Source organism: Chiloscyllium plagiosum, chromosome 10 (genome assembly GCF_004010195.1).
Source record: "Chiloscyllium plagiosum isolate BGI_BamShark_2017 chromosome 10, ASM401019v2, whole genome shotgun sequence".
Lineage (NCBI taxonomy): Eukaryota > Metazoa > Chordata > Chondrichthyes > Orectolobiformes > Hemiscylliidae > Chiloscyllium > Chiloscyllium plagiosum.
Window position 1 is genome coordinate 12,016,773 of NC_057719.1, and position 13,593 is coordinate 12,030,365.

A 13,593-nucleotide genomic window follows, 5' to 3' on the forward strand; every position below is an offset into this window, starting at 1 on the left:
GAGGGTCGTGTCTTTTTGTGGCTAGCTGGTGTTAGTGTATCCTGGTGGCTAACTTTCTTCCTGTTTGTCCTATGTAGTGTTCCTGGCAGTCCTTGCATGGAATTTTGTAGACGACGTTGGTTTTGTCCATGGGTTGTACAGGGTCTTTTAAGTTTGTTAGTTTTTGTTTGAGAGTGTTGGTGGGTTTGTGTGCTACTAGGATTCCGAGGGTCTTAGTAGTCTGGCTGTCATTTCTGAAACTTCTTTGATGCATAGGTGGTTAGGGTTTCTGGCTGTGTTTGGTCTGCTTGTCGTGGTTTGTTCTTGAGGAACCTGCGGACTGTTTTTTTTTGAGTATCGGTTCGTCTTGAATACGTTGGAGAGGTGGTTCTCCTCTATTTTCCGACGTTCGTCTATGCTGCAGTGTGATGTGGCTCATCAACAACACCCTCACAGGTATAAAGTTCACCAAGGAGGAAGAAACCGACAACAAACTTGCATTCCTGGACGTCACAGTCGAAAGAAAGGACAATGGAGAACTACAAACCTGCGTATACAGAAAACCGACAAACACTGACCAAATACTTAACTACACCAGCAACCATCCCAACACACACAAACAAAGCTGTATCAGAACACTATTCCAAGGAGCCACATCACACTGCAGCACAGACGAACTTCGGAAAACAGAGGAGAATCACCTATACAACGTATTCAAGAAGAACGGATACTCAAAAAAAAATACAGTCCGCAGATTCCTCAAGAACAAACCACGACAAGCAGACCAAACACAGCCACAATTCCTAGAGGCCTGGCACTCCAACCACAACACTATAAACAAACACAGATCTAGATACCATCTATCAACCCCTCAGAAAACAAACAGGAAATGACATCACCACAAACCCCAGGAACCCCATCCAGGCCAGACATATAAATAGAAAGCTGGAGACAACAGCTTCGCTTCACTTGGAGGTCACCACTGATGATGTTACCTAGCCAGGTAATGAAACGTCTGGATATCAAACCTACAGCTCAGTGAGCAAACCTACACCCTAAACCTATGTTTTTATGAAACAGTAATTTCTCTGGAATAGTCAGCAGTCTGAATTAATCTGTACAAAAGAACTTCATTTAATTTCTGGAGATTAAACACATTTAACAAAGCACAGCTTTGTCACCATTCACTGAGCATGGCTGACAAACAAAAACTCATGAAATTCTGGTCATGTAGAATGCCTTGCATTAACATGGGCAAATGAACCCAAACATGTTTCTTTTTAAAAAGTACCCAAGAGTATTGCATCAAGTATAATTAAACCTTATGCTGAGGTGAGTCAGAAAATAGAAACATGTCACTATTGCAACAAGGGTGCATAAGAACATCACATAAAAAATACTGCCTAGCATTTATCATACCCAATAAGCTCCCAAAAATATGGTGAAATGGTAGAATTGGACGTTCAAATGAACAGACTATTTATGAGCATGTGCAATCCCAATAATTGAAAGTGTGACCTCCATAATGAACAGAACCCCAAAACGAAATGTTAATTTCCTGCTAATACCTCAAAGAACTACCTCAGTATTGCATGTTTTAAAGTGCTTATTGCAACAAGTGATTAAAAGCATGTTTTACAAAACTTTCAAAGCAGGTAGAAGTTATATGAAGTGATCCTCGTGTATCAATGATGACACTATGGAATTACAGCCCTGGTTGCAAACAATGCTGGCAGCTTTCAATAACTTCCCAAAGATGCTTCACCAAGTAGTAACTTTGACTGCCTACAAGCATTTTCCTGTATTTTTGAAAAGTTCCTTAAATCCACCACAAAGTAAATCTGACTCCCCAGATAATTCTCTCTGCTCATGCCAGAACACCGCCTAGAATCCATAAAAGACTGCAAGTTGTACCTCTGAAAATAAAGACCTCCTTCCTCTCAGTCGGCTGTGATAACTGGCAAAGTCAAGCAGCCTTTTCTCTCTCCTGTCCACACAAAAAAAACCTAAAATAGATCTCAGCCAAGTTACAAATCAGGAACGAAGACGCTGATGTTTTTCTTGACAGAAGCTTTATTCTATTGCATGGTGTTCTCAGTGCTCCAGTTATCCTTTTCTTATACTCTTGAAAAAGAGCAAAATCAGGTCTTAGTGCTCAAAAATAATTAAACTACCTAACTGACAAGACATTAACTTATTTCAGATATCCAGATTTGTAGGAATCTCTTAAAAAGATCCCTCTTCAGCCTGGCAACGTGAAATATTCGGAGAAAGTGAGGACTGCAGATGCTGAAGATCAGAGTCAAACAGTGTGGCGCTGGAAAAGCACAACAGGTCAGATAACAGCCGATGAGCAGGAGAATCGATGTTTCAGACATAAGCCCTTCAGCAGCCCTGATGAAGGGCTTATGTCCACAATGTCAATTTTCCTGCTCCTTTGATGCTGCCTGACCAACTGTGCTTTTCCAGCACCACACTTTTCAACAGTGAAATATTAACCTTGCCTCCTGGTAGAAATACTAACTAGTTATGATTAAATTAGATTCCCTACAGTATGGAAACAGGCCCTTCATCCAAGTCCACACTGACCCTATGACGAGTAACCAACAAGACCCATTTCCTACCCTATATTTTACCCCTGAATAAAGCACCTAACACGATAGGCAACTTAGCATGGCCAATTCACCTGGCATGCACATCTTTGGATTGTGAGAGGAAACTCATACCGACACAGGGAGAACGTGCAAACTCCACATAGACAGCTGCCTGAGGTGCGAATCAAACCCTGGTCCCAGGCACTGTGAGGCAGCAGTGCAAGCCACTGAGCCACCTTAACCTCAACTCCCTTTCATCCTACAGAAGGGAATGGATGGCATATAGTACAATTATTTAGAAGTCAACTAAAAACACACAAACACCATCTATGGGAACTCTAGAGACTCACTAAATCCAGTTGTTGCCATAGTCTCCTCACAAAATATCTTGTACATTCTTCAGTAAATCAAAGCATTTCGTCAAGGAATCAAACACACGCAGAATATCAGACAGATTTTATAGTGGGTCACATCACATTGACCCTCATGGGGAGGCGATGGCCTTGTGCTATTATCACTAGATTATTAATTCAGAAACACAACTGACGGTGTGGGAACTTGAGCTTGAATCCTACCATGGCAGATGGCAGAATTTGAGTTGAATAAATGTCTGCAATTAAGAATCTAATGACCATGAAAACATTGCCAAGGGACAGACAAATTCACTTTTTCTACTAATTTCCTTCAGGGAAGGAAATCTGCCACCTCGCTTGGTGTGGCTGACATATGACCCCAAACTCTCAGCAATGTGGTCAACACAACTACACCCAAATGCCCTAAGGCCACTAAGTTGTATCAATCACTACGAAGTATCCAAGAAATGAAACCAGACAGACCACCTGGCATTAACCTACAAAACAGCAAAGACAGTTCTATCAACTCTCCTTATGAAGATTTTGAGGCTCGTGCCAATATTGGGAGACCTGTCTCACAGACCAGTCAAGCGACAGCCTGATATTATACTCTCAGAATTACACCTTATAATGTCCCAAATAACATCACTGTGTCCTGTCCCACTGGCACAGACACAATGGATGTGGCGTACAGAAGAAGGGAGTTGTCTTGGGAGCCCTTAACAGACTCTAGACCTCATGATGACTCATGGCATCTGGTTAAACATGGGTAAGGAAATTTCCTACTGATTACCATATACAATCTATCTTCGGCTGGTGAATCAGCTCCAAATTGAACACTTGGAGGAAGCACTAACGGTTGCAAGGGTGCATATTAGACTCTGGGTGGGTAGGGTAGGGATTTCAACATCCAGATTGGCTCAGCAGCAGCTGGTCAGGTCCTAACACATATAGCTGCTCGACTACCTGCAACAGGTGACGAGGGAAATGAGAAAAACATATTTGACCTCATCCCCACCAGCCTGTTGCAGAAGCAGTCATCTGTGGTTATCAGTAACACACTGACCACTGCACACAGTCTTCACGGAGATGAATTCCCACTTTGGTATTCAGAATTACCCATGATATCATATGACAAGGGCAGTATATACATGAGAACACCACCACCTGCAAGCTCCCCTCCAAGCCACTCACCATCCTGACTTGGAAATATATTGCCATTCCTTTCACCGTCACTGATTAAAATTTCTGGAATTCTCTCCCTCATGACATTGTATTCTACGTGCAGGACATGGACTAGAGTGATTTAAGAAGTCAGCTCAAAAGGCAATAAATGCTGGCCAGCCAGCAATGCCATGTCCCACAAGTAAATAAAAGTTAAATCGCCTGCCATAAAATTATTTTACAAATCTCATTTCTACCAAAGGCTCAACTTTTGATTTACTTCTTCAGCTTTATTCAAGATCCTTTCATGCAAAATTCTCAGGTCAAAGGCTTAAGTTTTTGATCAACAATTGCAGTTTTTTTCTTGCAGTTTCCAAGGCTCTTGTAGGAATAAAAAGGTTCTGGTCCGCACTGCGCAGCACCATAAAAGTCATTATTTTGTAACTGTAAAACTAACTCTCATCATACCTCATTTGAGTGTAAGGCGGCCAACTTATTGCAGAGGAGAGATTCAAATCAGAAACCTTTACAGTATAGTTCAGCTGCTCATTCATTTAATCGGAACAGCCATTAGGAAGTATTCACGGATCATACGTAAACCCTATTTTTGGTTTCTTCCTTTTCTACCATTTTAATTTGCCCCTAACTCAATTGAAGCTGTAAAACCCGAGATCCAAAGAAACAAGGCAGCCCCCAGTACCTTATTCACTTTTTTTATATGCACAAGGAACTCTGGCAGGTAAGTTGCACATGTCAAGCACCAGAATCAAGTTCAATTATATCCATAGGTTAACCTACTCTTGAAAAGCAGGAATCCAAAGGCAATTTTACTTGGCCAAGGAATGCACTTGCAGCTTTCCTACCCAACTTAGTTCAGAAACAAATTCAACCTAGGATCACAAAACTGGCATATGCTTAACCCATATGAAATAACGGATCAATGAATAACATCCTAAAGAAAGCAGCTTTTTCATATTTTCACTTTTTCCACAATTAAGATGGTCTCTCAAGACTATTATAAGCCATGTACAATCCCACTGGGGTGTTTAAGTCTTTGCATATAAATTTCATTTAAGCACTGTTTGAAGGAGTGAGTAAACAATGCTGTGCTGATAGTCAAAATTTGCATATGACACTACAATAGACAAGGTGGTAAGCTGCAATGAACAAATAAACTTACAAATCGAAATGTATAGGTTCAATGAATGGGTCAACATATGGCAGAAGTTGTTTAACACAAATAAGTGAGAGATTATTCATTTTGATCAAAGGAACAGAAAGACAACGTATCTAAAATGAGGAGAAACTTCAGTGCATATCAATCTGGATGCCGTGGTGCACGAATCACAAAACTAGCATGCAGAGGCAGATGGAAATAAAGGAACGTAAATGGAATTTATTGTTAAAGAAATAGTGTATAAAAGTAGTGAAGTGATGCTGCAACCATATACGGCATTACTGAGACTAGATCTGAGCTACTGCATACAACTTTGGTTCCAGTACCGGGGGAAAGATGTAATTGTATTGGACACGGTTCAGAGGCAGCTCACTAGATTGATTCCAGAGATGAGAGGCTTTTGTCTTAAGAGAATTGAGCAACTCAGGTCAAACTTCCTCTACTAAACAGAATATTAATTGAGATATATAAAACACAAAGGAATTGACAAAGTAAATGCAGAAAGGATGTGTCTTCATGTGGGACAGGCTGGAACAAGAGGTCATAGCTTTGGAATAAAAAGCTAGCAGATTTAAAATGGAGAGGAGGTGAAATTACTACTCAAAGGGTCGTGAATATACGTAATTCACTACCCCAGAATGTGATGCACGTTGGGACATTTGAGGACAGAAGCAGAGATGACATCATCCAGAATCATATCAAAAAGCGGAGCAGGCTCGATGGGCTGAATTGCTTACATCTGCTCCTAGTCCTTAGGTTCCTAAGAACTGTACTCTTCTTGAAGGACACACACAGTTAATGCCAATGAACACACAAGCTCTGAGAATTTCAAAATGTTAAAGTCATAAACAGGTAAGGAAAAAAGTACATGATTCCTTCTTCCTATCCCCACTTTTCAAAGTAACAGATCAATACAAACCCTGACTCAAACCTGAATGCACAGCCATGATGTAATGATTTGCACAGAACCATATTCACACAATTCTTCACAGTATAACAATAATGTGGAGAAAATCAGACCTCATTCACACAAATTGCAATATTAAACTGGTGCTTCTGGTTTTCCATTGAACTGGTGTTTCCTCTCGTTAACAGCACAGAAAATCCATACCACGCACACATGAAAATATTTGCTGGAAAAATTAGAACGATTTAACAATACCAGAAAATAACTCTCCTAGTAAATGGGACATGTTTTTAAAATCAAATGGACAGTTCAAGACACCCATATATCAAATTTCACCAAGTGACCTGCAAATATAGTAAATTCATCATTAAGTCTTTTATTTTCAGGCTACATTAACTTGAAGACCATTCACTCCAATTTTCTAGCCTCGAGATTTGATTTTTTTTTATGTCCATTTGTGTCCAGTGGATTGACAAGTTTCCATTTACTATTTGCTCATCAGCATATCAGTGATGATTTAGGTGTAAAAATTATTCACATTTTGAAAATCTGTTTTAGTAAAAAAAAAGACTGATTATGTATTCCACTCTGTGCACTCCATCTGTAATGCCCAAAGTCTGCATTAAACATATCTGGTGCAGAACTAACTTGGTCAATATTCTCACATCTGTCTGGATTATAATGAGCACTAGTCCCTGATTAGTCCTCGAAAGCCACCTCCACTACAATCTATTTCCTCAAATACTGTGCTATCCTTGTCCACCAAGCACAAAGAGCTCATGGACATCTTTATCACTAATCGTGACAGTTTTGGCTCTTGTATCTAAAAGACATGCTGACGTTGGAGGGGATCCACAGGAGGTTTCCAAGGAGGATCCAGAGATGAAGGGCTTATCAAGTGAGTAGGTGAGGACTCTGGGAAGACCATTCACTCCAATTTTCTAGCCTCGAGATTTGATTTTTTTTTTTATGTCCATTTGTGTCCAGTGGATTGACAAGTTTCCATTTACTATTTGCTCATCTGCTCGACAGGATAGAACGTACTCGGGCAAGATGTTTCAGCTCAGAGAGACCACAACCTGAACGCACAGCCTAAGAGTGAAGCGACAACCTTTTAGAACAGAGATGAGGAAGAATTTCTTCAGCCAGAGTGTGGTAACACCGTGGAACTTATGGCAATGAGTGTATAGAGGACAGGGATAGACAGGTTCTTGACTAATAAGGGAATTAAGTGTTACAGGGAAACTTTTTTGAAGAGGTGACAAAGATAATTGTTGGGAGAGGGGCTGTGAATGTAATTTATATGGACATTAGTAAGGCATTTATTGAAGTCCCAAATGGCAACTTGGTACAAAAACTAAAATCCCACGGGGTTCGGGATAGACTGGCTAGATGAATACAAAACTAGCTTGATCATAGAAGACAGTAATGGTGGAACAGTCTTGTTTCAGACCAGAGACTGGCAACTAGTGGTGCTCCACAGGGATCAGTCTTAGATCCTCTGTGGTTTGTAGCATATATAAAAGTGATCTGGAGGAAAATGAGGGTGGTCCGATTAGTGAGTTTGCAGATGACACGAAATTTGGAGGAATTACCGACAATGCCAACGATTGTGAAAAGTGACAAGAGGATATACAGATCACCAGCTTGGTCACAGAAATGGCAGCTGGAGTTTAATCCAGACATATGTATGGTGATGCATTTTGGAGGATCACATTTAGGTTGAATTATACTGCAAATGACAGAACCCTTAGGAACATTAACATACACACAGATCTAGGTGTGCAGGTCCACAAATTCTTAAAAGTGGCAACAAAGTGGGCCAAGGAGATTGTGGCGGCATTCAAGGCAAGCATGCCGTTCGGCCAGGACGTGGAGTACAAGAGTTGACAAGCCATGTTGAGTTGTACAAACCCCTTGTTCAGCTGCATTTGGAATACGGTGTACAGTTTTGGTCATCACAATACCAGAAGGATACAGAAACTTTGGAGAGTGTACAGAAAATGTTCACTGGGATGGTGTCTGGTCTCCAGGGCATTGACTAAGAGGAAAGGTTAAAAAGCTAGGATAGTTTTCATTGGTAAGATTGTGGCTGAGGGGGAGACCTGATAGATGTCTATAAAATTGAGAGGCATAGATAGGGTGGATAGTCAGAGACTTTTTGCCAGGGTTAAAGTTTCAATTACAAGGGGGCACAGGTTCAAGGTGAGGGGGGCAAGTTTAAGGGAGATCTGAGAGGGATGTTTTTTTAGGAGCCTGGAAGGAACTGCTAGAAATGGGGGTGGAGGAAGCAGGTACACTGGTGACATTTAAGAGGCATCTGAATGGTTACGTGAACCAGAGGGAATAGAGGGACACGGATTGAATAAGGGCAGGTTTGCTTTTCAGTTTAGTTAGGGCATGATGATTGGTACAGGCTCAGAGGGCTGAAGGGCCTGTTGCTGTGCTGTATTTCTCTTTTGATTTTTGTTCTTCAAGCAAAAGTGACATTTGGATCTCACAGACCCCAAGACAATTTTTAAAATCCCCATAAACTTGGGCTCCAAATCTGCAGCATCTCCATCCCAACCTTCAGTTCCCAAACCACCATCACCCTTGCTCTCAAAATATTTCAGATTTAAAACTTGAAGATTCCATGATGATTCCACCCTAACTCCCCACCCTTCCTCCAAACCACAGCCATAAACCGTCCAGGAGGTCTTCTAAATTTGGTCTTTTGTATATTAAGCAATCATGTTGAGCATCTTTTATTTCGCAGTCATCATATTCAACAGGGGAAGGTGGACACCAAGGTTATACCTATTAAACAAAATAATAGAACATGACAGAACATTTTACCTACACTTACTTGGCCATATCTATATAACTCATCTTTCCCCATCAAATAGTTACCCAAATTTCCTTTGGAGGTTATTGCCAAACATGTTTCCACCACTTTTTCAGGCACTGCATTCCACATTACAAGTCACCATTTATAATAGTTCTTTTTCATGGTGGGTAAGCTCTTTGAGGGGATTCTGACAGATAGGATCTGCATGCACCTAGAAAGGTAAGGACTGATCAAGGATAGTCAGCATGGTTTTATGCACAGGAGGTCATGTCTCAATGTGATTGAGTGTTTTTTTTTTAAGATGACCAAGACGACAGATGAAGGCAGAGCAAATAGAGATTGTCTACATGAACTTTAGCAATGCCTTCGACAAGGCTCCACGTGACAGACTGATTAGTAAGGTTAAATCACATAGAATCTGGGGAAAGCTAGCCACTTGGAGGATGGAGCTAGAGAGTGTTACTGTTCAGTCTGACGGTCTGTGACCAGTGTAGCTCAAGGCTTGGTTATAAGTCCATTGTTTATCTAAATGACAAAAAGCAAATTGGATGAGAACACAGGAGACATGGTTGGTAAGTTTGTGAATGGCACCAAAGGTGGGGACATAGTGGACAGGGAACTAAGTTGATCTCATGATCAACTGGGCCAGTGAGCCGAGGAATGCCAGATGGAGCTCAAGTTAGACAAATGCGAGGTGTTGCATTTTGTTAAGACAAACCTGGGCAGTACTTAAACAGTTAATGGTAGAGTCAAGATTAATCAGCCCTCCTTTCCTCATGAAGGACTCCTGCCCGAACCGCTGATTTTCCTGCTCCTCGGATGCTGTGGCTCTAATCTTGGCTGATCTCCAGCATCTGCAGTCCTTACTTTCGCCTAGTTAATGGTAGAGACATGGGGAATGTGGACAAACAGAAAAACCTAGGAGGTTCAGGTACATCGTTCGTTCAAAGTGGCACCACAGATAGGGTGGCAAAAGCAACATTCAGCACACTTGCATTCATGGGTCAAAGCACGAGGTACAGGAGTTTGAACAACATGTTACAACTGCACAAGAGATTAATGAGGCCACATTTGGAGTAGTGTGTACAATTCTAGTCACCTTGCTAGAGGATGGGTGTTATTAAATTGGAATAGGTACAGAAAAGATTTACAAACATGTCACAAAGACTAGAAGATTTGAGTTTAAGGAGAGGCTGAATAGGCTGAGGCTTTTTTTCCCCCTTTAGTCGTGTAGAAGGCTGAGGGGTGATCTTATGAAGGTTTAAATGGTCATGAGGGGCAGAGATAAAGGTGAATAGCTATGGTCTTTTTTCCCAGGTTATGGGAGTTTAAAACTAGAGGGCACAGGTTTAAGCAAGAGGGGAAAGATTTAAAAGGGACCTGAGGGGCAAATTTTTCAGAGGGTGGCATCAATATGGAACAAGTTGCTGGAGACAGTAGTAGAGGCAGATACAATTAGAACATTTAAAAAGAAAGATTTAGAGGGATAGAGGCCAAAGGCAGGCAAATGGGACTATTTCAATTTAGGAAACCTGGTTGGGCTGAAGATACTGTTTCTGTGACCTCCAGTTCTTTTGCAAATTATCTTAAAATTGTGCTCTCAGGTGACTGTGTACTCTGCCACTGAAAGGAGTCATTCGATATTATTCTCTGAACACCTCTATCAAATCACTTAACCTCATTCTAAATAAAACATACCCCTGCTCTCCCCATAACAAAAGTCTCTCATTCCTTATATCATTTTAGTCAATCTCTTCTACATCTTCTTCAAGGCTTTGGCATTCTTCCTAAAGTGTAGTGTTTAAAGTTAAGCAATTCTGCAGTGAGGCTAAAACACTTTGTTGCTTTGCAGTCTGTGACTTTTCAGACTGGAGGTCTGAGGCCAGTGGTGCGCCACAAGGATCAGTGCTGCGTCCACTGCTTTTTGTAATTTATGTAAATGATTTGGATATATAGGAAGGTATAGTTAGTAAGCGTGCAGATGACACCAAAATTGGAGGTGTTAGTGGATAATGAAGGTTACCTCAGAGTACAACGGGATCTTGACCAGATGAGCCAATGGGCTGAGGAGTGGCAGATGGAGTTTAATTCAGATAAATGCGAGGTGCTGCATTTTGGAAAGGCAAATCTTAGCAGGACTTATACACTTAATGGTAAGGTCCTAGGGAGTGTTGCTGAACAAAGAGACCTTGGAATGCAGGTTCATAGCTCCTTGAAAGTGGAGTCGTAGGTAGATAGGATAGTGAAGGCTGTGTTTGGTATGCTTTCCTTTGTTGGTCAGAGTATTGAGTATAGGGGTTGAGAGGCCATGTTGCAGCTGTTCAGGACATTGGTTAGGCCACTTTTGGAATACTGTATACAATTCTGGTCTCCTTCCTATTGGAAGGATGTTATGAAACTTGAAAGGGTTCAGAAAAGATTTACAAGGATGTTGCCAGGGTTGGAGAATCTGAGCTACAGGGAGAGTCTAAATAGGCTGAGGCTGTTTTCCCTGGAGCGGAGGCTGAGGGATGACCTTATAGAGGTTTATAAGGTCACAAGGAGCATGGATAGGATAAATAGACAAGGTCTTTTCCCTGGGGTGGGGAGTCCAAGACTAAAGGGCATAGGTTTAGGGTGGGAGGGGAAAGATATAAAAGGGACCTAAGGGGCAACTTTTTCACACAGAGGGTGGTATGTGTATGGAATCAGAGGAAGTGGTGGAGGCTGGTACAACTGCAGCATTTAAAAGACATCTGGATGGGTATATGAATACGAAGGTTTTAGAGGGATATGGGCCAAGTGCTGGAAATGGGACTAGATTAGATTAGGATACCTAGTCAGCATGGATGAGTTCAACCAAAAGGAATGATTCCATGCTGTACATCTCTATGACTCAAGGTTTTCAAATACTAGTTTCACAATCTTTTATGCCCACCTGGTTCAGTTCAGTTGACTGGACAGCTGATTTGTGATGCAATCTGACGCCAATAGCAAGAGTTCAAGTCCTGCACTAACTGACTATGAGGAAGTCTCCTTTTCAATCTCTCCCCTCACCTGTGGTGGTGACCCTCAGATTAAACCAGACCTGACGTCTCTATCAGAATATACACCTATGGGCTGGTAAGACTAAGGACTCTTCACTTTTATTGCTTCAAAACCGACTAATACTGGAAAATTAGTTATTTTCAGAATAAAAATAGCTACATGGATTAAAAGGGAGACAAATGTTCTCCTGCTGCATGTCAAATTTCCTTAAAGGCAGCATGCCCACTTATACAGAGTTTTTGCAGCAAGAGCAGAGCGGCGCACATCACTGCCCGTTCTACTGGTTTCAATTAAGATTGCTTCCAAAGGTCATCATTTTAAACTTGCCAGGACGTGGACATACCCTTTTGATTATATTATCAATTATACGAAGGGTGTGTGTTTTAGAACAAAGAATGTGTGTCTGGGAAGGAAACAGCGTTTCAACAAGCAGAATTTTGGCAATTCGGTGTTTTAAAATAACCAACGCGGCGATTTAAAACGGGTTCACTCCGAATAGAAATCGTGGCCGACAAGATTGTAAATCCGAACCAGTCACAGAAAATGCCGTCTATTACCGAGGGATAAAGCGTTTCAAATACTAAAGGAAACGTACTGAAAATTGTGCCGATAGAGAAATAAAACCACATCACCCCCTCTCCCCAACAACACACACGAGCGAATAAAACATCCAGTTAGTGACAGATAAGCATTCTGCTCGTTAAACAACGGCAAATTAAAATCGAAGACCAAGTATCCGGCGTTGCGGCGGGTGAAAGGCCTGATCGCGGGGGCGGGGGGTGGTGAGGGCGAAAGGCCTGAACTCCGGTGGGTTTTAAAAGGCCTGGACGCGGGGGCGGCCTACCGGCTCCTGGGGGCGGGTGAATGACTGCAGTCGCCTCCAGCAGCGGGCCCTCTCTCTCCCCGATCCCTGGCTCACCATCACGGTACTCACTATGGCATGGCTCGGCCCGGCTCCGTTCCACTTCCACTATCCCTAACGGTCGCCGAGGTTCACTTTCATCCTTGCGCCCCCGAGATTGATTCTTTCCTTTCCTTTTCCTGAGCGGGAAAATAAAATCGCTCCTTCGGATGTCGAAGGAATTTCTGCCCCCCCACCCCAACTACCGTTATGTCTTTGATTTTAAACTCGCCCCGCCTTTTGTTGTGTCCCCAACGCCGACGGCACCCTCTTCTCCCTCCCTTGCTCCTCCTTTACAACAAAGCAGCCGGTCCCAACATGGCGACAGACAGACAAAAACAACAAACCCGCCGCAGCCAGCACCAGCCGGCTCGGCGACCTCGGCGCCGCCTTCCCCCTTCCGTCAGCGCGCGCACGACGCCATGCGCGCCGCGTCCGTACGTCGCTGGACGCCCCCAGCACGCATGCGCACTTACACGTAAGGCTGTCGGGAAATTCTGTACATCGCCAACACCAAGGAGCTTGCGCATTTACAGCCCTTTTGCGCAAGCTCCTTAGTGCTTTTCAGCTGCACAATCTCGTTGATAGTGCGCATGCTCCCTGGTGTCTGAACGAACAGCCTCTTTGATAGTGAGCATGCTCCCTATTGTCCGTCAACGCA

The 13,593-nt window shown here is 42.4% G+C and overlaps 1 protein-coding gene across 6 annotated transcripts in view; it reads right to left on the reverse strand.

The window, feature by feature from the left end:
* Nucleotides 1–13,359, reverse strand: part of LOC122553376 (poly(A) polymerase type 3) — a 102,453-nt gene extending 89,094 nt beyond the window's left edge. Inside the window, exon 1 of one of the 6 annotated variants that reach the window (XR_006312693.1) lies at nt 12,966–13,358. Coding sequence is in view for 4 of the 6 variants with exons in the window: in XM_043697047.1 (XP_043552982.1) it covers nt 12,966–12,973 (8 nt within the window). In the remaining 2 variants the exon portion in view is untranslated. Of the gene's footprint in view, nt 1–12,965 lie in introns of all 6 variants that reach the window. The other 5 variants (XM_043697047.1, XM_043697046.1, XM_043697050.1 and 2 more) reach the window with 5 other exon arrangements.
* Nucleotides 13,360–13,593: the final 234 nt, after the last annotated feature.